This window comes from Marmota marmota, unplaced genomic scaffold (genome assembly GCF_001458135.2).
Source record: "Marmota marmota marmota unplaced genomic scaffold, marMar, whole genome shotgun sequence".
Taxonomy (NCBI): domain Eukaryota; kingdom Metazoa; phylum Chordata; class Mammalia; order Rodentia; family Sciuridae; genus Marmota; species Marmota marmota.
The window spans coordinates 55,072,281-55,098,199 of NW_026000037.1; the positions used below are offsets into that span (position 1 = coordinate 55,072,281).

The 25,919-nt window shown below is 39.3% G+C and overlaps 1 protein-coding gene across 1 annotated transcript in view; it reads right to left on the reverse strand.

The window, feature by feature from the left end:
• Stk39 (serine/threonine kinase 39) overlaps positions 1-25,919 on the reverse strand; it is a 234,037-nt gene that overhangs the window by 141,384 nt on the left and 66,734 nt on the right. Inside the window, exons 6-10 of the mRNA XM_015479274.2 lie at positions 25,213-25,322; positions 24,850-24,951; positions 21,963-22,096; positions 13,718-13,766; positions 13,550-13,615 (exon numbers count right to left, since the gene is read on the reverse strand). Of these exons, the coding sequence (XP_015334760.1) occupies positions 13,550-13,615; positions 13,718-13,766; positions 21,963-22,096; positions 24,850-24,951; positions 25,213-25,322 (461 nt within the window). The remainder of the gene's footprint in view (positions 1-13,549; positions 13,616-13,717; positions 13,767-21,962; positions 22,097-24,849; positions 24,952-25,212; positions 25,323-25,919) is intronic.

A 25,919-nucleotide genomic window follows, 5' to 3' on the forward strand; every position in this document is an offset into this window, starting at 1 on the left:
TCCTAACCCTCACTTCTGTCACCTTACTTCAGCTTAAGCAATATTTAAAAAGAAAAAAAAATCACTGAACGAGGAGTCAAAAGCAATCCAGGCTAATCACTAATTAAAAACCCACTCAATCTCTACTCCAGGGAGACGGGGTGAGACCAGTGGTCTTTAAACTGGACTCTGCAAATTCCTCATTTCCTATAGTCAAAATCTTAGACTACCAGGTAGGGTATTTTTTGATGGCTCACAGGATTGTAACACCAGTGGTTTCGATCACTGTCTCATAATCTTGTCTACCTCATAGTATGCATAGGAAATGATCAAATGTGTACAGTATACTGAGAGCAGCCGATAGAGTGACTCATCCAGGAACTGCAGGACTCCAGCCGTCACAGGCCCTGTCCAGTGCCCTGAGGGATGAGGGTATCCATTTCCTGGCTCACTGGTACCATTCACACTCTACCAGTGTGCTCTGGTCACAGATGGTAAGTGCCAATTGAAAGTGTAGCTAGCCTCTCCTTTAGTTCTAGAGACCTTTTATGATTTTAATTCCAGTTTACATAATCTTTGCATAGTTTGAAACTCTCTGCATATTATTAGAGGCTCTCCTATAAAACGAGAACCACAATGATTCCTGGCCCTCTTCATGGTCTGTACCGCAGTACCTCCCACTCTATGAAGCGATGCTAAAGGCTCATTCATCCATCTTGCTTCCTCAAGATGCGAAACTGCCACACACCTTCTTGCATTAGATAGATGGTGGAAATGAGTGCCTATGTTAGTAATGCCAGGAAAATCAGAGCACGCCTGCAGCTGTAATAATGAATATAAAACCTATTACTACCAAAAGAAGATGCTTTAAGGAGATACAGCAGCTTTACCTCACCCTAGGTAGCAACCGGTAGAATGCTAACAGAGAACACTGATAAGGAGCAGCTGCTCCAGCAATAAAAAGAAGGAAATGTAAGTAACAGATATGGCAACTGCATTGCCCAAAGGCTAGTGGTTAAAGGAAGAAAAGCAGCAGACAAAATACAGGTATTTAAGTTGTAACTAAATAGCCACGTAACCTAACTATGAAACAAACTTTCTGTAAGGTGAGCTTAGCAATGTTGTTTCCTTCCAACCCAGAAGACAAGAGCAGACAGGGTCTGACTGCATCACTTGCATCACCATCACCTGGACTGCTTATTTAAAAAGTAGACTCCTAGATTGTATTTGTCAGCTTTTTATTATTGTAACCAACAACAGAGATCATCCATTTGTAAAGAGAAAAAGGTTATTTTTGCACATGGTTTGAAAGATTTCAGTCCATGATCACTTGGGCCTGTGGCAAGACAACAAAGCATGGTAGGGAGCACACGAAAGATCAGAGCTGCTTAGCTCATAGTGGCTAGAAAGCCAGAAACAGATGAACAGACAGACACACAGACTAGTGTTCCACAGTCCCCTTCAAAGGCACGGTCCCCAATGACCTGAAAACTCCCCACTAGGTGCGACCTCGTAAAAGTTCTATCACCTCCCAAAAATACCTCTGGAGAACAAGCTTATTACACATGGGCCTTTGGGAGCCATTCCAGATCCAAACTATATAATGGGTCATGGCCCCAGACCAGTCAAATGTGAATCTCTGGTTATGGAGCCTGGGTATCGGCATAGTAAGTGTCAGAACCACTAACCCAGGTATTAAGTATCTGTGAGGAAGGTGGACAGATGACTATCTCTGTAAGAGGTAAAATAATGAAAAACCGAAGGACTCCCAAAAAAATGGCATCCAATCACTGAAAACTTTGGTGGAGGAGGAGTTGCTTCAGCTGTATTACTGAAACCTTACACTTTGTCCTAACAGGTAAGTAAGTTCATTGTAATTGTTCAATACACACACACACACACATACACACACACACATACACACGTGTTATATATGTGTGTGTGTGAGAGAAACCTTTCTAACTTTAAAATTCATCAGTAAATTAAGAAATCAGATATCTTATGTCTAAAACAGAAAAAAAAATCTTAGTTTTTCTAAATAAACTTCAATAAGAGTCCTTAAAAAAAGTATCACTACTGTGTGCGTTGGCACAATAGCGAGAACCAGCAGCTTTACCTAAAAAGCAAGGCTGTGGCTGCTGGGTTTTTGTGCTCTACAGAAACAGGAAGAAAGAATGAAAGAGCAGGATGAAATCCACTAACCTCAGACACTCATTTCCTTAAGAAAATAAAAGGCAATCCTCACTTGACATTTAAATACTTCCTTATGCTTACATGTACAATACACCATTCCTTCCTTACAAAATGTTTCCTGATCCACAATGAAAGGGAGAAAGCAAAGGGTGGGGGGGAGCCTTTATGAATTCCCTGTTATGATCCAGACACTGCACAAGCGTCGGATATAAACTGTCACATTTCAACTTCACAAGAACCCTTAAGAGTAGGGAAGGTGAGGAAATCAAGACTCTGAGAAAGCTTGGTGACGTCGCCCAAGGTTCAAAGCCAATCAAGGGCCAGTGGGGATGCAGTCTCAAGGTTAAACTTTTTAAAAATATCCCAGGCAATCATTCAAGGGGAAAAAAAAGAGAAAGAAAAATGGACTTTAGAATTCTAGAAGTTACAAATGGCAAAAATCCTAGGAGATCTGAACCAGGTATGTAACCAAAGCAAATAAAACTGGAAAAGTGCAGCGTGGAAATGGTGCAATGAGATCTGTGCCTGGAAGTGCTCGGCGTGCCCAACACCTGGGACAGCACAAATGGCTGATGTGGAACATCCATAATGAGCGCTCTGAAGCCATCAGCCAACAGATGAAGAAAATGGCAGCATCGTTCCTTTCAGGCTGGCAGCTGGTTTATCAATTGTTTGTTCTGGACAGAAGAGATTACAGTGACAGAGTAATGGGCGAAACACCTCCCAATACCGCACAGTCAGCCACACTGAAAACAGTTCCTTGTCCAAGAACAGGCTGCGGAACGACAGAGCTCCCCATACCTCTCACTACCAAGGACTCTTTCCTAATGTCTGTAAAGGCCCTAAGCGTTCAGAGCCCCAAGTTGTGACCTATGTCACCAGCTCTATATGGATCAGCTTTAATATGCCGTGCATTCTAATCTCTCTTGGAATTACTGAAGGTCTCAAGATTGCAAAACTGCCAGAAGATCTGGAATTCTCTCTGCAAATCAGCTAACTACATATCTAGGAGAATAATGAAATAAATGCACCTAAATAACATTTTAAAACTGAAAATAAATAATAAAATTTAATAACATGCTAGGCAGTGAACTAAGCATTTCTGGGTGTCTGTGTATGTGCGCATGCACTCAGACATGTAATAAAATACTATCCACGGATGAAGAAGCTAAGATTCAGGCTTGGGTTTGAAATACAATGCCTCCCATTTTAGTAAGTAAATATCAGTAAGGTGATATGAATTAATAATTATAAGCCATAAGATGGGTGCAATGGCATGGACCTCAGGAGGCTAAGGCAGGAGGATTGCTTGAGCCCAGGAGTTCAAGATTAGTCTTATCAAATAGCAAGACCCCATCTCTTTAAAAAGAAATTATAAGTCATATATTCTTTCATCAAGCAATTCCATTCCTAGGACTTTATTCTAACAAAATAGCAATAATCCATGTACACTGATATGCATCCCACTGTGGTTAACAATAAAAAAAAAACTAGAACTAATCTAAATGTCCACCAAAAAAGAATCAATTATTAATTGCAGTCATTCTTGCAGTAGAATATTATCCGGTAAATATGTCAGCCTATAAAGATATACACAAAGATCTGAAGTGAAAACGCAGTTGGGATACAGAGCAATAACTACAGCATAGACTAATCTCATTTTCTGTGAAAATGACTCTTTGAACTGAAATGCAGTTCTGCTGAGGATGGAGGGAGCTGACAGTCCCAACTAGAGGAAACAGCCCCATGTACAAGGGCCAAAAGTAAACAGACACATGGAGAACTGGGGATAGAGAGTGCAAGAGAAGGTTTAAGAATGAGAAAGGAACTGGCCCATGCCCACACAACAACCTCCTTCAAAGGGGCACAGTGGCACATGCCTGTAATCCCAGTGACTCAGGAGGCTGAGGCAGGAGGATCGTGAGTTTAAAGCCAGCCTCAGCAATTTAGCAAGGCCCTAAGCAACTCAGCAAGACCCTGTCTCTCTATATAAAAAATATATTTTTAAAAAATAATAGCTGGGAATTTGGCTCATTAGTTAGCACCCCTGGGTTCAATCTCTGGTACCAAAAAAAAAAAAGAATCTAGTTTTCTCCCTAGAAATCAGTGAGAAACCACTGAACAGAATGCATGTCATAGAGGAGGCACAGGCAATATAGCAGCTTTTCAAGGTAGCCCCATGAGTGAGTGGCAGAGCCAGGGTCTAGCTAAAAATCTGTCTCAAGAGCTGGGGTTGGCCTTCACCTTCAAGCACTGACTTTGGTAGCCCCAACTCCCTCACCAGGGCTCCTCCTGGGCCTTTGCTCTGCCCACTTCCCAAAGCCTTCCTCAAAGCCAGTACATTTCTCTTAATCCAGGGGCCTTCCCTGGTCCTCCCCAATTTACTTACATCTGCTAACAAACTGGGTATAAAACAACCCAAACAACTTCAGATGGCCTTTCAAATTTGGGTTCAATTAAAGGCTGCTGTTTACATTCCTTAGCTCTATTTTTGCTTTGTAAGTTATACAAGGGTTTCATTACTTTGTGTGTATCTGTGAGAAAAAAAAACAAATAAAAGTCATTAGACACACTTCTAGATCAGTATTTGAATCTGTCAGAAGTAATTCAATGGAAAGCTTAAAAAATCCTTTATCAAAGCATGACCTTAACTGGGTCCCTTCAATTTTAATTTGTTTTAAAACTACTGACTTTAAAGTTAAAAAAAATACTTGCTTTTTCAAAAAAGAAAATATAATTTAATCCTGAATCTCTATTAAGCCAATCAAATTTTATTAGACCAAAAACAAGCACATCCTGCCCCCACCCTCAAGGTTGTTTTTCAGGGTCCTATACCCCCTGCTCACCTCAGCATATTCCCTGAGACTGAATGACCACAAAGTGAGGGAACAGGAAGTGAAGCACTTGAACTTCCTCCCCCTGACAGTGACATTATTCTTTCCCTAGGATGTGCAAAATTTCCATTTTTTTCCATGTCCTTTTCTTTCCCTTCTCCAACATGCCATACTCATTTTAAAGATTTGCAGGATCATGATAAAGAAAGTTTAAAATTATTTCCCCTAAATAAGGGAATAAATTATAAGTAATCCTACATTAGAGAAAACTAAAATTAATTCAAATCTAGTTTTAGAATACCTCATTAATTAAATATGGCTTCAGGTAAAAGGAAAATGTATGTACTTGCTGGCTGAGAGAAAAAATTAAAATATGCTCAACCATAGAGACAATTTTTTTTTTTTTTTTTGCTGTCAAACAACCCAAAGTCCGAAATTCATAATGATTAGATGATAAAATCTAACCATTCTATTTTAAGAAAGGGCAGCAAAGGTGAATCAAGGTAATTAACTGGCCCAGGACTCTCAGAAAGTTGATGAAAAAAAGAATTGTAAACCTGAGTCCTACACTTGACACTCAGGAATACAGCACCAACTGGAAAACACCTTGTTTTTCTCCTTTAAAACTAAAAGATCTGCTTTACCTCCCTTGTGCTTTAACATTAGCTCCCACAAAGGCTATCACCATGACTCCACAATTTTGCTCCCTGAGTTTCTGTCCAAAAAATAGTCATTAATTGACCAAGACAGTGCTGAACACTGGGGACACAGTGAATAACGTGACACCGATTCTGCTTGCAAAGAGCTCACAGGCTGCTGCAGAAGGTAAAAGTGTAAGGAAGCAAACTACAAATGACACCAAGTACAGCAAGGAATTAGGCCCAAGAGATACAAGTTGTGCTGGTGAGAGACCAGGCCCAGGAAGGAAGTGGGGGAACCATATGAGAAAGCTTTACAAAAGAGGTCTTAGGCTCGGAAAGGTGCAAGTTCAGGAGGAGGCTTTCCAAGCAGTCAGGCCCTGGTGGATTACCAAGGATGCTCAGAGAGCGTGGGATGCACAGGTAGTGAGGTAAACAGGCATGCATGCAGTTCTCTCTGCACATGTATGTAAATTAAGCTTTATGTACACAAGCATTTGGAAAAAGTTAGCAAATCTCCCCAAAGTAAAAATGATTGCATATTTGAATATGCAGACCTTAACATGTAACTGAACGTGATGTGAGAACACTGACTTGCCCATTCATTTCCAGTAAAAGAGTAAAATCAGTTCTTTACAAAGTTGTAAAAAATAGTATCTTTTAAAATACTTTCAGCCTATACATCTTTGATTCTTATTCTCCAAAAGTTGACCTCTGAGATTTGTAGATGTTTACAAAGCTAAGTGTCTTCAAAGATACTCCAATCTAAAAAAATACACACATTTCCCATAAATGGGGACCAGCAAATCACAATCTCCAGGGTGAAAAGCCAATGTTCCTAGTCAAAAGCAATCAGAAAGGAGCCACTATTCCAGAATATATGCTTTTTTAAAAAACCCAAATCACCCTGTGCATTGAAAACAATTCCCTATGATGCTTTTCTCTTGTCTTTTCCTCTGTGCTTATCTGTCTAATTCACCTCTAGCACCAACACCAATCAAGTTCTTATAGTGCAAAAGGAAGAACTCCACAGCTGCAAGGGTTTGTCTAGTAAGTATGCCTGTCCTGAGTCTGAAATGTACTATTCTGATAGCACCCCCTAGTGACCAAAAGCACCACTCTGACCAAACTCTGTCTTCTAAACCGAACAAAACCAAAGCATTTAAAATTTAATGAACATATCCATGAGCTTACACTCTGGGAATACCTGTCCCAGTTACAGTCCCAATTAAACCAATAGCTTTAAACTTTCTAGTCTACTGTTCTCTCAGCTCCAAAAATAGGAAAAATAATATCCCCCATCACCATTGTCCTACCTTTTATCTATGTGGGCTCCTGGATGAGATACACAACCAACTGTTTATATATTTATATATTTATATATTACCACTGTTTCTACGCAAGAGTAAGAAACTAAGCAGAGAGAAGTCTGCACTCTCAGGCCCATTTGAATCATCAGGAGTATTTTATATTAAATCTATAACATGTGGGAATTGTTGTAGAGGTCTGTTTACTTGCCCTTCACGATTAACATACACTTTGAATCCTCCCTACCTTTATTTACTCAGCTCTAAGGAGAACTGCAAAAACCAAAGAACTTTCTGGAAATAGCTTGCCACCACCCCAACTGTATATAAATTTGACCCCCAAATACTGGAACCCTATCTTCAAAATTGAGACTTTTTGTTCTGACATGAATAATGTACATTTCTTGGATTTGGTAATAGAAAATGTAATATAAATAAATTAATTTAAATTTAAAATAAAAGTGGTAACAATGAAAAGTACTTAGACCATCACCTTGAATCCTCTGCCGAATGAAACACCCCGGACTGACTAAGGCTGCTGCTTGTGTTCATAGATCAGTAGGGAGCTAACCTACCTTTTATCCCTTACTACCAGACTGGTCTGATACCTTTCAAAAGCCAAAACTTTTACTGTTTGACTAAAACTTACTGCTGCCCTCTACTGGGAAAACTTGGAACAAAACTAAAACCAAGCATGTCTCTATTTGCACCTCAGAGTCTGCTGTTGGAAGCAGCTGTTACAGTAGCAGCAGAAACAGAACAGCAGCAGAGGTGTGGCCCATAGCAGCAGCAGTCCTTCAGACTTATGAAAACAACAGTGGCATCATAATGAGGAAATTGTAATAATGAAAGCAACATATGTGATCATAAATATAATAACATTTGCTATAATGATGATAACAAACATTTATTGCATATTTTGTCCCAACCACTGTGCCATGCATGTCCTATGAGTTGCCAAATTCAGTTCTCCCAACATGGGAGGTATTATCTTTGCTGCTTAAGAGTGAGAAGACGAGTTTCTGACAAGTGCTTAATAACTTTTGATGCTATTATATTCTCCCTAGACATCTTTCTACCCTTCAGACTCTCCAAAGCCCTTTTATCCCCTTACTCCCTTTGCACCTGCTCAAATTCTGGCAAACTTCCCAGGTTCCTACTGTGATGCTTTTAGCATCTCCTAGTGCTCATAAATAGAGTGGACACCCTCATGCTGAGAATGACAAATCTACACCCCTTTTCCTACTTACTCTATGTTACTCTGCTTATTCTTGTCCACTCCTTTTTCTTCTTCTTCCTCCTGAGGTATGATTTAGTAGAAAGTGAACAGAACCGGAAATAAGAATGGGGTCCCACTCCTGCCTCTGCCAGCCTTGGGACTTTGGGCAGGTCCTTCCACCTCACACACTTTCATGTGCTGAGTATGGTAATACAGCTGCCCCATCTGTCTTCAAGTATAACTGTTCAGCACAAACAAGGAAAAGCTATGAGAGGGATCTGAAAGCTGTGGAAGAATATCTGATGCATGTGCATTTAATTCTTATTGCTCTACGTCTCTTCACAAATACACACATCAAACTTGTCATTGGTAGAGAGGGTTTGCTACAGTGAGAGAAAGTCCTGGCTCTTACCCACTGCCTGCATCTTGATGAGACTGGAAAGAAATTATAAAGATAGTTGAACAGGAAGCAGCAGTAAAATCATGATTGTATTTCTTTTCCTTCTTGAGGGTTTCTATGGACTTATTCTCCATTTCATCCAAGGCAACAGCAATAGAAGACATCTCCTTCGTCCACCCCCCACTATCAGAACTCTCTTCAATCCTGCCTTCTCCACACACTTAAAAAAAAAATGTCCATTATTATGCAGACACAATAGTCATTCTCCTTATTTACATGATTATCATGACATCACTGTGGACCAAACCCCCATGGCATCAAACACAGAGCCAGCCATCCTGCACAGATCAGCACTCATCACTCTGTAGCACTGAATAATGTGGCTAGCTCCACTGTATGGGTTAGGCCCAGAGAAGGTAAACAGCTCACCTGATGAAGGGAACAGCTCTGGTAACCTTCCTTTCAGCCCAGATGCAGGAAGTAGAACAGTACCATCTTCACTTCCTGCCTAAATCTGCTAGCAAAGTGCTCCTTATGTATTGGATCACTTAAAATCAGGGAAATCCTATCATTGACATCCTATGAATGTGCAGCCATAAAGACATACACTATAAATATTTCCTTGCAAAAGAAAAGACCATTCTAGATTAAAGGAGACACAATAACTAAACAATTCTGGATTGGGTCCAGGATCAGACAAATGACATTAATGGGAAAATTGACAAAATTAGCAAAAATCTAGTTAGGACCTAAAGTTAAATAATAGAATCAGATCAATGTGAATTTCCTGATTTTGATAACCATACTGTATAAAACACATAGGGCAAGTTATCAATGCACGGTATTAAATAAAAGTGAATTGTAATTATTTCTATTCATGGATTCCTAAGCACACAGGAGGATCAAATAGGACCAACATCCTTAGGTCCTTAATACAAAAACAACTTCACAGGCTCACATAAGAAATTCTGCTTAGTGGTACAAGACTATAAACTCAGCTACAGAAGAAGCTAAGGCAGGAGGATTGAAAGCTCAAGGCCATCTTAGGCAATTTAGTGAGAACATGTCTCAAAATTTAAAATAATAATGGACTGGGAACATAGCTCAGTGGTAAAGCAATCCTGGGTTCAATTCCCAGTACCAAAAACAAAACAAATCCAAGAAAGACAAAAAGAAATAAAAATTCTGGGAACCCCACAAATGTGTCCCAATCTTTCCAAAATACAATGATTCTACCCACAAGTGGCAATAATGCGATATCCCCTTCACCTTCCGATAATAACTAATCATTTTTAAGTTTCCCCTTATGTGGTTAAAAAAATGCAGGCAAAAGCTCTGCAGCAATTCCACCTCCCATGAAAACACAGAAAACCACCTAAAAAGCACTGGGTACTACCTCCCCCACCTTATCCCTTTTCTGGCCAATATGCTCTTGGCTGAGCAGTTGGCAGTTAGATATGTGTGTAACTACTAACTCTTTGCCCTTTGTCCCACCACATGTGGGTTTCAGAAAACACCTGAACATGAGGATGGGTGCACTGACTCAAGGTTCCCATCACTGGCATAAAGCTTACACCTCAGCCAATGCTGAGAATTGCATGTTCCTACGGAAGATGCACATTGCCCTAAGCATCTGAATTCAGTTTTAACAGATGATTGACATCCTTCCCCACCTACTAAATTGAGTAAATGACAAAACGCACGTGATTAAGCTTCCAAATCTCCAAAGCTGGCTGGAGACAGGCCCTTAGAGAGCCAGCTGAGAGGCAGTAATGGCATTAAAGCCCTCTCTTCTCATACAGAAAGATAAGTGAAAAGTTGAAAAGAAGTTATACAACTGCACTAAACTCTGTTCTCAAGGGTCTTCACTGGCATGTTCTTACTTAAGACTATGTAGACCACCTTAGGATCCAAGAACATCAAATCTCTCATTACCCTTCACTACATGCCTCAGGTAAGAGAGAGTTTCCATTTTACAGACAGAAAAATTAGCAGCACCAAAGAATCAAGAAGATCCCTAAACAACACTGTCTATAGGCAAAAGAACCCAGAAGGAACCAAATGCTCTATAGTAAGAAAACAAATATCCTTAATTTCTGCAATTCATACACACACACACACACACACACACACGTGCACACACACGCACACACTTGCATGCACACACAGTTTATACCACTAAATTACCAGAAAAGCAAAGGTGGTATCTTATTTATTTATTTTTTTCCTGAATTAAAACCTGGATGAAGACAAATCGCCCACCCTCTTGGAATTATGTGGCTTCCAACCAATGCTTTGCAGCCTGGCCAAACAATGTAACAGGCTTCTCGCTCTCCCTTGCAAAAGAATAGCACTGGTAGGTTCTGCAGAATTTTATGGAAGCAGTTACAAGACTAGCCTATATTTTTTAAATATGAAAAACATTTGTGTTTAAAAAAAAAATCTCTCTTAATTGTGGTCACCATAAGGGAGAAGAGCATGTTGCCTGACTGTCTAAGAACTTTGCTAACAGAACCAGTTGTCATTTAAACAATAGTGCATGCACGAATTATTTGTTTCTATTTTAAAACAACAAACTGAAGTGACAAAAATCAAAGCACCAGCATCAATAAGAAGCCTCTGAGGAACAAATCTACACCTTGGAAAGCAGAACAACCAGGAGACACTGGAGCAAATAGGAAAGCAAGTAGCTGAAAAGACCTCACTAAAAAGAAAGAATGAAAGACACAAGTAACATGAAAGATCTTTGTACCAAATTTGAACAAAAGCAACTTAAACACTGTAAAAAAAAAAAAAAACAGGGAACTGTGAAGACATCCTAGGATAAAAGTTTCCATTGCACTTGAGGATTAAATTAACATTTACCGTCTATGGCCAAGTCTGCACGAGAAGTTTCCAGGAAGGAACATCAAGTTTGCTGACCAACATTACAAGGTAAAGACAGGGAAGGATGTGCTCACTATTAAGAGGAATCCTAGGAGCAAAAGTCTGCTAGGCATTCGGGGATTCAAGTGAGTGGAAAACAGTTCCAAATGGCCTTTCCTCAGTTTATTAAAGAACATGTGATCACTCAGCCAGTACTCACCTCTGGGCACATCTCAAAAAGAAGAAATACACTCTGCTGATTATGGCAAGGAAGCATACCTGCCAGCACTATAATCCCAGCTCCTCAGGAGGCTGAGGCAGCAGGATCAAGAGTTCAAGGTCAGCCTGGGCAACTTAGAAAGACCCAGTCTCAATATTAAACTTTTTAAAATGGGATGGGGATGTAGTTCAATGTTAGAGTGCCCCCAGTTGAACCCCCAGTTCTGAGCAAAAAATAAAATAAAATAAAATAGAGAAGTTATGGAGGGTGGAGAGAAGTTATGGAGGGATACGTGGAGAGGAACTTGTGAGTGATCAGATGGAACAGGCAAGGTAGGGAGGAGGTATCACATAGAATCCCAGTGTCCTGGGGCTGGGGGAAGAAATACAATGCACAGGAAGCTTGGGAGAGATGGCCAACTGCTTGCATGCGAGGTGACTAAAAGGCTGGCCAACTGTGCAGCGCTAAGATGAAGGTCTTAGGCTAAAGCTCTGCAAAGGAAGCAGGCCTAGAAAACCTCGCTGGCTATGCGGAAACAGCTAACAGGATGAAAACAGATGAAACTTCAGTGAAGAAGAAAGCAAAGCTGAATACCAAAACACTAGTCCTTTGCAGATGTATACTGTGCAAGCCAATGGCTTCCAAACTGCTTTTATCCTCTCTGGCACAAAGTTTAGACATCCCACCAAAGGACTCAGGGCCAGACTCCAACACACAGGGAATCTCTCCAGGCTCCACCCTCAGTCTGCAGTTAAGGAATCCTCAAACTCTGGTCAGGCACTTCTGGGTTCTAATCTGCTGCCTCAGACAGAAGACTTCTCTGTGCTGCCTTGGTACATGCACCACAGGATGGACTGTCTGCCCAGTTTCCCCTGTTCCCTCAGAGACAACAGGGGGACCAACATCTCCAAAGCAAATACAATACAAACCACCAAGTTCTGCTGCTCCAGGAGAGGAGCTCAGATATCTACACATAGTGGGTCTGTCCTTGAAGTCTACTTTAAAATTTGTTTAAACAATTCTAAAAGCATCACCTAATGCATTTTCTACATTATGTTCTAGAAAAGGCAACCTCTTAAGTTAACCTTCATTACTTATACCCTGGGCATAATGACATGCATTCTCTAAAGCACATTTCTTTGCCAATTTTATTTAGAGCACAGACAACTCAGATTCGTATCAGCTTTGTTTATAACTTTAACAGGGGCCAGGGGAAGAACTTCCCTTTCTAAATTCTATGACTACGCAAATACTTTAAATTATAAATGTTTAATATTTAAAATCAAGCTAAACCAAACCAGTTTAAATTTTGTTAGGGTTCATACCAGAATGAACTTAATTACAAATAAATAAAACTCTACATAAATGCAAACATCAATAAATACACTCACACATACATGCCATTTTAAAAATCTAAAAACTAGAATGGAAAATTTTTCAGATTGTCGTTAACGTAACTTAGTCAACATAAGGTAGACTACAAAAGAGATCACAGATCTTTTACGAGGAAAGAATTATGTCCCAGAAACATTCAAACAACCATGAAAAACAAGAGTTTGTCATTTTCCATTTAAAACTGTGTTTAAAAATGACCAGTTCCTCTTTTGCGAATCACAAAGAAAAGATATTCAAAGGTATTTTTACCTCCTCAGTATTCCAACCTCATCCGCTCTGACCTTATTTCAACAAAGATGATAAATGGAAAGATGAAATCATTTGAGTTTCTCACAGTTTCCACACCCGAACACCTAACAGCAAACCCAGCTAACCAAAAGGCAAAGGCATGTATCTAGGTGATCACTAATCAGGACTAAACAACATGTCCTGAGTATGTGGGAATCATTTCCTTGGGTGGGGCTCGGCTCCTGCAGGGCAATGGGACAGTGGTGCTTACCTTCTTGGCTCTTTGGGCTATGTCTGGCGTTCTGGTAAGCAGCTTCTCAATCAGGTACTCTCTGTTCTGCAAAACAAATGATCCCAACAGTTTAACACCAAACATGATACATATGAATTCACAGTGATTTCAAAATAGCAGATTGACTTGGGTTTTTAAGCATGTTACCTTGGCTTTCTGGAAGAATTTGCATTTTAAAAGTTCTGCTGCTGTGGGCCTGAAAGATCAATAATAAATTAGAGTTGAAACAATGATCACTTGATAAATACACTGCCTTGATGATACAACTTAACCTTACAGTATTTCTGGAAGACTAATTTTAAGACTAGCAAAACCAGAAACTAAATCAATCATGAGTCTCGGCACCAAATAAAATAGTGCCAGTTTTCCAGTTCTTTCTAAACACCTCTACTGCACAACACATAAACTCCTGTAAGTTAAAAGCTTGGGGCATGATCAATTTTTCATTCTTCATTCTTACACTTCACTAAGTGAATTCAGTGTTTCTAAAAGGTGACAGACTGACATGTCTGTAAGCTGAATTCCTATGTTTATTAAGAAACCCTACAAGCAGCAATCTGACCCTGTCAAAGAAACTATAGCCTACTGTGCTCTGTGATTGCCCAGGAGCAGCAGTTACTGAAAGGGCCCACAGATCCTGTGTCCAAGCTCTGTCTGCCTGGTGAAAGAACCTGCTTCAAGTGTACATGCACCACTGTTCCCAGAGGAAGGTAAATGTGGTGGAGATTAATAAATTGCAACTTCAGCCGGGCGTGGTGGCGCACGCTTGTGATCCCAGGTATCTGGGAGGCTGAGGCAAAAGGATGGACAGCTTGAAACCAGCCTGGGAGACTCAATGATATACTGTCTCAAAATAAAAACTAAAAATGACTGGGGATGTAACTCAGTGGTAAAGCACCCCTGGGTTCAAACTCTAATACCATCAATCAATCAAGAAATACATGCAAATTGTGGTGTTATTCAACTTGTTTCTCCATCCTATATTTCCTTCAAACTGAAAGTTAGGTCTGAAGGGTCAAATAGGTTTCACATAGCATCTGAATGCTGATATGATGCTAACAGTTTTTCATATTTTATAGCATTTCAGATTCAGATTTTAGACTTTTGAATCAGGGATACACAACTGGTAAAGTCTGCAAATATTCCTAGATCCAAAATAACCTCAGAAATCTGCAACATTTCTGATACAAGCATTTTTGATCCCAGGTACTCCAGCTGGACTTCCTATACTTCTTGCTGCAGCATCTCAGGCACAAGTACTGTGAGGCTATTTCACTGTTAGTGATGTTAACTTTAACCACTTGGTCCCCAGGCCCAAAGCTCTCCACTGTAAATGTAGGTTTTCCCTATTGCAATTAGCAAGTATTCCGTTGGGTAATACTTTGGCACTGTATGAATATCATGTTCCTGAAAACCTTTCCCCTAATGGCTTTAGTAATGTGGCTTTAAATAATTGTTTCATGTAAAGTGGCAGAAGACTAGCTTTTTACTTCTATCATTCATTCTATGTTTAACTGACATTCTTCCATAAAGAATTATTTCTTAGGCTGGGGTTGTGGCTTAGCGGTAGAGCGCTTGCCTAGCATGTGTGAAGCACTGGGTTCGATCCTCAACACCACATAAAAATAAAAATAAAGGTATTTTTTCTATCTACAACTAAATATTTTTTTAAAAAATTATTTCCTTCACCAATAGCTCCTTCTAATGACTTGGAATTGTGAGCTGAGGGTATAGCTCAGTAGTAGAAAGCTTGCCTAGCATGCCCACAGCCCTGAGTTCAATCCCCAGCACAGAAAAAAAAAAAATGTCACACAGAAAAAATTTACTAAATCTAGAGTATAGGACAGTTGGCCAGACATCTCCCCAAAGGGAAAGGGAAAGACATGGGGGAACTCTTCCAGATTGCAACAGACTTAACAAGATATAAAACCAAATGCAATACATGACCTTTGACTGAATCCTGCATTTGGAAAGAAAGAGACAAAGCTACAAAAGACACTTGAAAATGATTAGAGAAGTGTGAATGCGCTATATAGCAGTAATTTTAGGAAGCTACTATTCATTTACTTAGGTGCAAAAAAGTATTGTGGTTATGTAGGACACGTTCATTTTATAAGTAAGGCAAGTGAAGTATTAAGTCTATTATTCACTTTGTTTTAAACAGTTGAGCAAATGTTGGCAGAAAATATGGGAAATGTTAATAATTGTTAAATTTAAATGCTAATATAGAAATAAGCATTTTTCTATTTTTTCACATTTTCTGTATGCTCTAAATCCTGGGAGCATCAAAAACTGGGAGTTGGGTAAGCATCATTGAATATCATTGGGCATTCTTTCAGGCAGCGATTACTAAAAGTACAAGGAATATTACACTGGGGCTGGGCATGCAAATCTAGAAGATTCCTAGTACTTGAAATGATTAGAAACCATGCTTCAGAAACTGGAAGCTCCTCTAAAGTGTTCCTAGGGACCAAACCCAAGCATGAAAAAGAATTAGGAGACATCATTGAGCACATCGGTGCCACAAACAGGGGCCATAAGTGTATTTCTGGGCAGTGAAATTTTCTACTTAAACTGTTATTACTTTTTCTTTCCTCAAATTTCAAATGGAACCCTGGCTACAGTTACCTGATAAAGGACCCTAAGTCTCCATATCCACTACAATAAATAGCTGTAAATTGCTAATTGCTTTGAGTAAATAAAGGCTTAAACAACAGGTGGGCAATATTCCTTGGTAAACTCATTATATTTATGAATCTGCACCTTGGTTAAAAAGCACAGAACTTAAGAAAGAATCTAGCCATTTTTAATGACATAACTTTGCTTATTATTTTAATGCCTACTCATCCTGGTCATCAGCAATATTTCTAGCTTTTTACTTCTATCATTCATTCTATGTTTAACTGACATTACACAGGGGCTGAGAAGGATTTTGTGGCCCATGTGACACCTCACAACATGAAATAAAAATTTAAAAACCAAGAAGGTGGCTGGGTCTGGTGGTGTGCCCCTCTAATCCCAGAACTCAGGAGGCTGAGGCAGGAGGATCATGAAAGCCCAAGAGCTGAAACCAGCCTGGGCAATGTGGCAAGTGCTGTCTCAAAAAAACAAAGAAAGAAAGAAAGAAAAAGAAAAAAGAAAGGAGGAAGGAAGGGAAGAGGGAGAGAAGGAAGGAGGGAGGGAAAAGAAAAGAAGACTATAAATAACTTAGATTTTCTCTAAAAAGTGAAAGCAACTCTAAGATCAAGATGATTAAGAAAGTCAGGGCCACTATTTTGTTTGAAACCCTCATGGTCTCATCTCTGGCCAACAGGTAAAACAGCCTCCTAGTTCATCTCTCTGCTACCTCTTGCTCCTCATTCACTGCATCATCACAATGCTGCCCATATTAGTACCTAAGAGGGGGGGAAAAAAACTGACCCTTTCTTATTCATCCTCAGAGATTTCGGTGGCCTGAGGTAAAAGCAAGTTTTCTAGATCTGGATTCCTCCATCATCTCCCTCATGCCCACGTACTCTCTCCTTCAGCTACAGTGATGTTCTCACCCATCTCTTGATCTTTCATGACATGGAGCACAGTGATTTTCCTGCTTCAAATTTTTCCATAACCAACTGGCACACCTTGCTCATCAGTCAAGAAACAATTGAGATGTCATCATTTTCAAAGGCACCTCTCCCAGCTTCTGGAGATAGAATGCACAGCTCCGACCCCAGGCTCACCATGCTCACCCTGCTCTACACACACTCCAACTCTCCATTTATCTGGATCTATGGCCCCACCTCCACTTCACTGGCTCAGGAGCCCTTCCAAATCAGGAACTACACAGGATTTATTTTTATATTCCCAGTGCCTAGCACAGAACAGAAAACTGTGGTAGCTCGATTTCATATTCTCATCATCTATGAGCTGAAAGTGACGTTGCTAGACATGTGGACCCAGTACTGTAACTCCTGCAGCTAGATTTAGTCAGGACCCAAATCTAAGCATCTGCTCAGTACAGTGGGGACTGTGAGAAAGATGCAATAAAAACGAGACTTGTGCTAGTGGAAAAGAAAAAAAAAATTAGGGACAGGAAAGAGAGATACTTAGCAGAGAGAGGTACTGAGCTGGGGAGTCAAAATGCCTCCCTTACCCTCTCACCTCTGTGCCTCCCATTCTCCTTGTACACAGGAAAGGTCAAGTCTAGCACCAAAGTAGAGAGGAGGCTGGAAAATGCCAGGCATACCTTCAGCTCCAGGACTGGGAAAAGACTTTCCCTTCCCCAGCAAGGTCATTTCTATGGTAACCAAAACTGTAAAGGGGAAAAGCACAAAAGAAAACCCCTTCCTCTGCACTTCTCTCCACCTCTGGCCTTCATCAGTAAACATAAAAATATGATGATGTAAGAAATTGAAAATGGTTCAAAAAACCCATAATCTCCCCCAACCCCCAGGCACAAATATTAAGCTATAGATCATTCCAAATCTATACAGAGAGTAACTAACGCGTCACTGGCTCCTTGTCCTGCTCAAGTCAGCTGAAGTGTTTGTAGCTTTGGGGTACAATCCCACGTGTGCCAAACCAGCTACCTGAGGAAGTAGGGGGGGAAAGAAGCAGGAAGAAGTGGAAAATGACAGAGGGAAGAGAGTGGCAGAAGGTGCTAGGAAAGCAGAGGTGCCTGCTGCTACTTAGATCTCAGGGTTTGTTCTGGGTTCTTTGTTGTGGCTTTTAGCCTCTCACATTCGTTTAGTTTTATGCCATAGTAACTGTTAATGTGGAGTCATAAGTGCTCCTGCCTTTCAGCTGAGTTCTTCAGGAGAAAGAATTCTGCACAGTCATGTCTTCTATGGTCACTAACATAATATAAATCCAGACACTGTTTTATAAGAAATGCTAAAATGCTACCAGCAACCAATATAATGGTCCAGGTTTTCAATGATGTTTCCATTTTAAATCTTTAAAAAAAACAATGCAGTAGTCTTCAAGTACTAACATTCTCAGAAGAAAAGCTCTTGGAGGATCCAGTTAATACATATGGATGAACTAAAGTCCACTGAGACTTAAAATAATTCTCAAAGGATTCAGGATGAATATGCTATAGTATAAATCGTTCTAACAACTTGCATTAATAAGTTTTAACAGCCCACTGACCTCATGCAGAGCTGCTCTTCTTACCCCATCCCCCTGCCAAGAAATAGTCAAGTTTTTATTCATTTCTAAAAGATTAATCTGTGTGACATCCACCCCCTTGTTGCTCAAAGAAAACGTTGGTTCTTTTTATAGTTTGTCACCCATACAAAGCATGTAATCTATAAGATCATGGCTCATTTTTTAAAGAACTAGCAAGATGTTCTGCTACAAAAAACATATGTATCTGTGTCTATGCTAATCCATAGACCCCAGGAGGCATAGAGCTCCAACACCCCAGCTCTCTCTCAGAAGGCAAATCCCATGAGTTCTCAAGGTTGACAAAAAGCTCAGCCCTCTACAGCAAGCCTGAGAGCTCCTACACAGGAGTCAATGAGTCCTGATTACTGTTTCCCTGTGATACTTTTTTTTCTCATTGCTCAAAAGGTTCTTAGCAATATCAGGGCTTTAGTACCAGTCAACTACTTTCAGACTACAGGTAGATGATCTACATGAAGGCAATAGAAATAAAATTTACCCCAAAGTTTCCATCAACTCTTCAACCCACTTGAATCTGGTTCTGTTTCTGAAATTCTTTTCAAAGGGCCCAAATCACCCCCCAAAATTTCAAACACCCAAATATCTCCAAGAGTTCAAGAAAGAGCACCAAGTACTTATGACAGACCTGGCACTGTGCACATAAAGATGAATAGCACAGGTCCTTCTTCAAAATTCATGGAAAGTTTGGGTGTGTAAATCAACATGTACACAGTGTAATTGTGTGTACATGCTACAAAAAGCCATATCATCACCATGCTGTAATTATTGCATAAGGTTACAGCAGTTCCACTTGGTCAGGAAAAAAAAAAGGCAAATAATGAACAGCAATATCAATTTCCTGCGCATTTAAGGACTCCCCAGGCACTGTACCACCTCTGTCTGCTTTACATGCCTGATTTTATTCCATCCTCCAGCAAGCCTGTGAAGTCAGTAGTATAGACCCACTATATTGACAAGAAACTAAGTCAGGAAGAAAAGGCTAATGCAGAGTTGGCAATCCCACCCAGATGTACCCCACTTGAAGATGTGGCATTCAAACTGAGTATAAAAAGAGGGTGGAGAAGGGACAGAGGGAGGGCAAGAGTTCTTGAATGGCAATGTGCAAAGACTCAGGGGACTAAAAATATTCTGGAATATTCACAATTTCAGAATTGCATCACTCAGTTAAATCCTTATCAATCTGGTAAGAAGCACATATTTTATTTTAAAATACCCTATGTAAAAATAATACAACATCACTTTTTTCCATTGTCATATTTTACGAATCTTTTGTGTGTGTGTGTGTGTGTATGTGTGTGTGTGTTTGTTTTCTAACTCACATACATTCTCCAATCCGTGTCTTTCCAATAAAGTAAAGAGCATCTCAGGAAGTGGATGTACCACTAGTAGAGACTATAATGGTTGTTTCTGGAGAACAACTATACAATCTTGAGGGCAGATGAAGTTACAGAGAAAATGACTAAGCAATTAACACTTTGTCCATCAATAATGTTCTCAGGTAGTCTAAGGGAAAGATTTCATAAGAATGTGAATGCATGGCCTATGGCTCTTTTTTAAAGGATTTTATTTATTTATTTAATCATTATTTATTCATAACATAGAACCTAATATTTCAGCTCATATAACATATGGAAACCTGGAAAAACTTTCAAGATTACTAAGAAATAAAAGTGGTCCGTCAAATACACTGCATGTCAATCTAATTTATTTTGACCAAATTAAAAATTTCCTAAAGAAATATACTGCTCTGTCATTAAGTACACTGGCAATTCCACCCCATAGAGCCATGTGCTTACCAGACATTCTGCATCACAGCCACTAGGTGGGATCTCAACTAGTTCAAAACTCTCAAAGACCATCAGGAACAATGCAGAACAAATGGAAAAACAAGCAGTCCTCTCACTGAGCTAGGAAAAATCAAACTCTGACTTCTTGGTGATGTCAAAAGTTTTGCCAAACACAAGGGAAGACAAGAAAATGCTGAGGGACCAAACTGCAATCTAGGGGCATTTCTACCCCAAAGGAGCAAAGAAATAAATCAAGACACTCTGAGGAAATGAATCCTATGCAACAAACATAAAAGGACAACTGAAATGTTTGAACAGTTTTGAAACATCTTGTAGCATTATTTACAATAAATAAATTCAAGAGGCTGGGCTGTTTAGTCTTCTTGATTATTTGCTCTTCTGAAATATCCTGCAAAATATGTTTAATCCAGAGAAGGGCAGCCTGGCTCAAACAGGAATTTACTGTGTGATGTTAAAGGCTTAACAAGTTCCATAAAGATTAAGGCAGAGAATAAAGGAATCCCTTGTAGCAGGAGGGTCCATCTTTATGAAAGAAAGTTTCAGAAGAGAAATCAAATTACTATGTTTTAAAATATAAGTATAAAATTGGATCCTTGAGTGGGCTAGGGTAGACCGCGGGTGGACAGCATCCTTTTCAGGTCTGTGAGGATGATGCCAGACACAACCAGGTCTGTACAAAGGGATCTTCCCAGGCAAGGCATTCATGCGGTACACATCATTAACATTCTGCTCTAGGGAAAAGAACACTGAGCTCCATGATCACTACCCAGGATATTTCAAAGTAGCAGAATGTAAGAAGGAAGAAATGAACTCAACAGACAGACAACCTAGATTGCAGGGCAATAACACAGGAATAAAGAGGAAACACTAAAGTTAATTCAAAGCCATTTGCTTCTGTTTATAGGATTAATCTTTCTAGGTAAAAATCTCCTTAATCTTCTTTACTGATAATCTTTTAAACAGCACAAACAACTTGTTCTACAACTAAAAAGGAAGCTCATGCAAAATTCAATAGCTCTGCCTGGTTTAGACTGGTGCTAGCCGGATATTCAAATCCTGAGAGGTCAGCTCAACCTACAGTGCAGAATATTGGCTCAGCTTCTGAATGAGGCACTGCCAATTTCTTTTGATTTCGGTTTTACTTCATTTCCTTTGATGACAGAGCCCACACCTAACAAGTACAGTGAATCTTATTAACAAAAATTTTCCTCTGCCTCCCAGTTGTCTACACTTTCCTTTTTCCCCCTTGGACAGACACTGTCTCCCACTAATAGGATAGAAATCCGGGGGCCAGAGCAGGGTTCCCTTGAGACTAGAAGTACCTTCCCAGTGTCCTCACACAGCCTCTCCCCATCCACAAACAAAGCTTTGTCAGGATTCAAACCAGGTCATTAACTCCTCCACGAAGTTTGACATACCTTTTGGAAGGATCTTTTTGAAGACACAGTGAAAGTAATTTTCTAAAGGACTTGCCATACTTTTTCATCATTTCTTTATCTTCTACTCCGGTTTCTAAAGTGGGTGGATCATTTTGCAAAGTCAACATTAACACCTGCAGCAGAAGCAAGCATGAAGACAGAACCTCAGTATAGCAATTGCTACAGTGGAATTTGTCATTTTTTACAAAAGCATCAAAAACCCTGGTGACTCAAAATGGAGTAGGGAGGAAGAGCATGAGAAGAAGATTACCATTAAATAGGGAAGAGAGGAGAGAGGGATAAGGGGAATTGCAAGGAAGATGGAAGGAGACCCTCATCGTTATACAGAATACATGTATGACTATGTGAGGGGAAAAAAAAAAAAGAAGTGTGTCACATTAGATTGGGTAGAGAGAAGTGATGGGAGGGGAAGTGAGGGGATGGGGGATAAGAAGGACAGCAGAATAAAATAGACATTATTATTGCTGTATGTATATACGTGACTATATGACCAATGTGATTCTGCAACCTGTACACTCAGAAAAATGAGAAATTATACCCCATCTGATTCAAATGTATGATATGTCAAGATCATGGTACTGTCATGTGTAACTAATTAAAACAAATTTTTAAAAAAGCATCAAAAATCCTCCTTCATTAGGTACAAACATGCTTTTCCAAGAGTTTTAACTTTCCAAAAATTGAGTACTAAAAGCTTTCATCTCCCTCTGCCAATCTGTTCATGTACCCTTTAACCTTTTTGTTGCTCCACTGACAGAACTTACAAAATGTGCTGTATGTGTTAAAAATGATCTTCCAAAAGCAACCGGGACAGGGCTTTCTGGGAACTGGCTCTCACAGGGCCTCAAGGAGCACGTAGCTCCAGCCCTGTCTGGTTGGGAAAGAGAGTGTGGAAGGGAGAGAAAGGCACATTCATGTGTGCAAGCCATTCATAAGCAAGGACCCACCCGTCCGCAGGGCTTCTGTAACATATTACCAAACCTAAAAATAAAATCACAACATCCCAGGAGGTAACATGATTTCCTTTTGGAAAAGAGAGAGAGAGAGAGAGAGAGAAATTGCTAAAAAGGCTTGGCAAAATTGAGAAAACAAGATACTGAAAGATAGCCAGAATATAACTGAGTTATGAAAAACCATAATAAGTCCAAAAGGCCATGCTGCATTGGGGGCATGGGGGGGCGGGAGATGGACAGAACAAAATGAAATACAACTTCTAATCACAAAGGTAAAAATTCCACTCTTTTGCACTAACTTTAAAATTATTTACTTTCAAAAAGTAGAATGTGTAAAAAACTACTGACCTACAAAATGAGTAAACCTCATTAATGCATAAATCAGTCCTAATTTATGCAAATGCTATACATGTCAAGACTCTTTTCAAACACTTTCAGATGTGTGAATAGATGAAGGATGAAAGTGACAGTTTATTGTTTGTAGAGGATAATAGCCAAAAGCAGAATGGAGGGGACTGCAGATTCTGAAGAATCATCCTAATGGGCTTCAGGCTGGGATGGCAAATGCCCTTTGGATTCAGATGGGAAGTGCCAAGCAATGAGAAAAAAAGAAAATAAGAAGAAAAACTAGGTGAAAGAAAAAGTCCTCAGAGTGATTTCAGTACTTTATCTCCAAAAGGGTCACTTCTATTGTTCATACTTGGATTTTAAATGTTCTGCTAAGAATCAGATGTGGACAGAGAGACAGACAGACAGACACACATACACACAAACCCACACACACACACACACACATACACACACTCTAAAATCTTAACTATGTTAAAAATATAAAATGAAATATATATAGGAGGAGTAGGAGCGTATATCAGTGGTAGAGAGCATATGCTTAGCATTCACAAAGCTATAGGTTCAATCCTCTGCACCAAACAATAAAAAACAAAGAAAGTAACTACACTAAAACCTTAATATAGATTTTCTGTGATTATGAGATTATGGATGGTTATGTTTCTTCTTTGTTCTTATTTCTACTTCCAAATTTTCTAAAATAATAAATTATTACTTTTTGGAGGGAAGAAGGGTCCTGTAGCTCAGTTCCAGGGCCTTGCACTTGCTAAGCACATGCTCTGTCACTCAGCTACACCCCCACCCCTACTTCTTTTTAATCAGCAAAGCTATTTAACTTGTTTATCCTTGGTTTTAATGTTTTTAATTCTCCTAATTTTTTCCCAATAAACATGAAACATCCACAGACCATATTCCTTTTAAAATATTTTCATAATTTCCATTAAACTATTTCAGCCTCAAAACTAAACCCAGTTGAGGAAATTAACCCTTATGCTACCAACTAAGAACTAAGAAAAATAATGACTATGGTCTGATAAAAGAACAACAAAATCCTGAAAATAGCATCCAAAGTACATGTTGCTTTGTGAAAGCATTGTGATTCGCTTACATTAAAGGAGCCACCAATGTTACATTATAAAGGCAGGGGTGACAATGGTGTAGATCATGAAAAAAAAAAAAAAAGATCTTAAAATCTGGGAAATCCATCAGCAAAGATGACATCACCATAATCTACTCTTAGACTTTCTTTGAGGACCTGGGATTATGCTGCACTCAAAAGATTAATGACCAGCATTTGTCATAGCTATAGACCTCTATGAACCAATCTGATCAGATTCTTTCCTCAAGTCTGTGCTAGCAATGCAAATCAAATTTCAAAGCTGGGAATTGTACTACTTTTGTCCACTCTGTCCACTGAGAAAATCAAACAACATTCAACTTGACTGTACCCCTCCCATTCATTCTCCTAAAGTCTGAGAGAAAAATAAATTCGTTCAAGAGCATTAGAGAATAGATGCCATTCAATCACATTTCAAATCCAACATATTATTTCCAATAGTAATTACTTTCATGGGAGGGTATTTGTGATAAGGCGCTGCTCCTGTTGCTAATTCAATGGCCGTTATTCCAAAACTCCACATGTCAGCCTTGAAGTCATAGCCTCTCACCTAAAAGAAAAAAGACAGAAAACAAAAAACAATAATGATGGAGCAGGCATGTTACACATCACAAATTCCATATTTTTGTCTGAAATCCAGAGTTGTTTATGCATAACTTCCACATCAGTTTGCTAAGGTCTAGCAGTTAGAAATTGAATCTACGATACATGATGCATTCTACTAAAATGACTGATGTGAGTGAAATGCTAGTGTGTTAATGATATTACTAACTGCACTGTATCAACCAAGATAACCTCTATTTTTTTTTACCTGTTCCATGACTTCAGGTGCCATCCAACATGGGGTGCCAACAAATGTTTTTCTTACTTTATTCCTTGTAACATCACCCCCTGTTGCTAAGAATGCACTTACCCCAAAATCTGAAAGGAAAAAAAAATCAACATTATTTTGGGTAAGACATTATTGATTATAAATTCTGATTCTTTCAACATAACTCTTCTGGTGAGCATTACAGTGGCAAGGAATCATTGCAAACATGTTCCTGGAGATCTCTCAGTCATACAAGGGGGTGGTCCTACCATCTGCCATCCTGCACACCCTAATGGGTCAGCAAGTTCCCTGGCACCAGAGCTCAGCATAACAAATTATATTTTCTTCTGAAATGTTATCAAAAGTCACAATGTATCATAAAGAATTACAACACAAATGAAAATATAAACATTTCCAAAACACTGAATATAAAGTTGTTTTATCTTTAGACAAGATTAATTTCAGAAAATCATTTTTAAGAATATCACTGGAGAAAGTGTGCTAAGGTATGTGGTATGGTTCCTTTTTGTGTTTTTTATTATGATCTTCTAGCTGCTTTAATTCAAAGTTCTCAATGTATAGAGAGATTTTTTTTTAAATAAAAGAGGAATAACATCCATCTTTCCCATTCCAATATCCTCGCCTTGACAGTGTTCATCAACATCTTAGCAAAATTGTAACGGCAAATGCACAAACCCTCAAATACA